Source organism: Priapulus caudatus, unplaced genomic scaffold (genome assembly GCF_000485595.1).
Source record: "Priapulus caudatus unplaced genomic scaffold, Priapulus_caudatus-5.0.1 Scaffold382, whole genome shotgun sequence".
In the NCBI taxonomy this organism is placed as follows: domain Eukaryota; kingdom Metazoa; phylum Priapulida; class Priapulimorpha; order Priapulimorphida; family Priapulidae; genus Priapulus; species Priapulus caudatus.
In genome coordinates, this window is record NW_014577443.1 from 181710 (window position 1) to 184652 (window position 2943).

At 40.4% G+C, this 2943-nt stretch overlaps 1 protein-coding gene across 2 annotated transcripts in view; it reads left to right on the forward strand.

Moving 5' to 3' along the window:
• Positions 1-2943, forward strand: part of LOC106809766 (transmembrane protein 39A-B-like) — a 15912-nt gene that overhangs the window by 1372 nt on the left and 11597 nt on the right. For both annotated transcript variants that reach the window (XM_014812966.1, XM_014812967.1), the window contains exons 2-4: positions 399-603; positions 952-1035; positions 1550-1701. In XM_014812966.1, coding sequence (XP_014668452.1) covers positions 399-603; positions 952-1035; positions 1550-1701 — 441 coding nt within the window. The remainder of the gene's footprint in view (positions 1-398; positions 604-951; positions 1036-1549; positions 1702-2943) is intronic.

The window sequence follows — 2943 nt, forward strand, 5'->3', positions numbered from 1 at the left end:
GTCATTCTTACCGGGGGTACTGTATGGATGGTATGGTTTCTGGCATAACTCATGTAACTGGTTGCACTTGGCAGCATAGGTGTATAGATGACATATATGTATAGCATAGATAGCAGACAGCAGCATAGATGTATAGACAGCAGCATAGATGTATAGACAGTGTCATCATGTTACATGTAGTATGTACCATTGCACACGCATGGTCATGGTGCATTAAAAACGATAACGTAGACGATAGATAAGCAATAGCATAAATGCATGCACGCACGCACGCATGCACACATACATTGTGAACACTGGACAAGAATGTACATAGCTTGATATTATGTAATGTAAAAATTGAACAAACGCAGGATTTGTTCGCAGTTAACTGACCCTCGCTCCGCTATCCTCCACAGAATGACGCCGGCTCCAGGTGGCGCTCCGCTTGCGTCCATCGTCGTTCTGCCGAAGCACGCCGCGCTTCCCACCATGTTGACAGACAGCTGCCTGTCGTTCGAATTCACCGTTCTCACGTACTGCCTGCTGGCTGTCGGTCTGCAGTACATCAACCTGTACAAGACAGTGTGGTGGCTGCCTCACTCCCACACTCGGCAAGCTCTGGTAACTTACCTCGTAGTGCGTGCAATTGACTGCAATTCGCTAGCCTTTCCGTTTATGTGGAGAGGTGTTGATAGCTAGGGATTTTGATGCTTTGTGACTGCTGGCGATTTGGTAAAAGATCTGCGACATGTACACGGAGAGATTTTATTGGCAATTTTAATACTGAAAGCATACCAAATTTTTATACTTATTTTCTTATACAGTTATACATATATTTTATATACGTATATTTTAATACTAAAGCAGCTGGAAGCATTATATAGTACTCCATATAGAGTTCAATTAACTGCATAATAATATTCACATGCATCACGTGTGATAATGTTTGTTAATGTTTTTTTTCCGCAGAATTTTTATCTTGTAGACACCAATCTTCTGGCACTAATCGTGGTTGTTCTCACGAAAAACCTAGTCTGGTGCTTCCTGATGCAGGTAACAGCGTTGTCACAATATCCTATACTTGACTTCTACTAACTGTGAACATAGGATTCGTCGAATCAAATGCATTCTTTTAACATAACTTGGTTTTGCATAATCTCATGAAACTTATTCTTCAAAATCCGACAGAATATAATTTTGAAAGTGAGAGACCAACAGTGATAAAATATATTTGTTCTTTTAACATGCTTTAAAACCTGGTTTCGTATCACCTCACCAAACTTATTCTTCAAAGTCCAGCTAGATATCATATAATGTTGAAATTGGGAGACCGAATTCGATCAAATGTATCTATTGATAGATAATTCATGAGACTGCGAGTGAATAAGCGGGTAAAAACATACGAAAGAATCTGCGAAGTTCTCGTAACCTTGTAACCTCGTAAATCATAGTCATCAAAGTCCACACATCATACACACAGATCGCAGTAGAAAAAGTGTAGAAAAATTTGCAATTTACTAAAAAGAGGAAGGAAGGAATTCTAACGATATTCTCTTCTGTTGCGCAGGCGCCAGTGAGCAAGAGGTATACAGTGAAGTACTGGCTGCTGCAGCTGCTGAAGCTGATGGTGTTGCTAGTGTGGGGGAGTGCGACCGGTTACTTCGTCTACCAAGTGTCCATGCGATACAGCTTCGTTCACATTCTCTATCTCGGCTACCCGTAAGTAGTGCTGGGGTCCCGCGTCGCGGTGGTAACAGGGATAGAAATTAACTTTTGAACAAGCGAGTCCACTGGACTCCCTACCATCAAAAAAAAGGAGTCCGCAGCAAAATGAAGGAGTCCGAAGTATACAAGTAGTATCGCAGATATTAACAAAAAGGTCATTTGCAGTGCACGTCTGCCAAATTTTTCTGGGTCATTTGCCAAAAAAAATATGGTAATTCCGCGAGGCTGTGGTCTGGAACGAACTAGTTAGTATAGCAGAATTTTCAGGGAGTCACACGGACTCCTGCATATGTCAAATCAGGGAGCCCGGACATTACAATAAGGGAGGTATTGTGACTACCGGAACTTAAGCGTTAATTTTGCACCTGTGTAATGTACTGTATACGTATCACCGGGCCCGCTGCGTTGGGAACAACATGCTACAGGGGCATCCTCTCTCTCTCCGATCTCATTCATTTTATCTCTCCTCTGTCTCTCTCTCTCTCTATCTTTCTCTCTCTCTCGGTCTCTCTTCTCTCTCATCCAATCTCTCGTCTCCTCTCTCCTCTCATCTCTTTATCTCATCTATCATCTCTATCTCTCCTCTCATCTCTCTCAATTTCTCTGCTACTCTCTCTCTCTCCTCTCTCATCTTTCCTCTCTCTCTCATGTCTCTCTCATCTCTCTCTCTCTCATCTAAATCTTCTCTTACTCTCTCTACTCTCTCTCTCTTTTATATTTTATTTTTTAATATATTTTTATTTTATTTCCAAGAACTTGACAACAAGTACATATATTCACACATATAGCTGATCAAATATGTAAACACATACAGGATTTTGCACAATAAATAAAACATATTTAGGATAGCATTATTAAAAAATTGGGTAAGATTAATATAGTACAGGCTACAACTAGTAATAAAGTCACCAAATACAAAAATGCAGTATGATGTATACAATAACATATGAGTAAACAAGCAAATTGATAGGCTGTAAATTATAATAAGTTACTGTACACAGCCACGGCTACTAAATTCACAAAGTACAATTTTACTATACAATTCTCTCTCTCTCCTCTCCCATCTCTTTCTCGCTCTTCTCTCGTCTTTCCTTCTCTCTCTCTCTACTCTCTCTATCTCTTCTCTTCTCTCTCTCTCGTTCTCGTCTCTACTCTCTTCATCTCTCATCTCTCTCTCTTTCTATCTCTCTCTTCTCTCTTTCTTCTTTCTTTCTCTCTCTTCTCTCACTTCTTCCC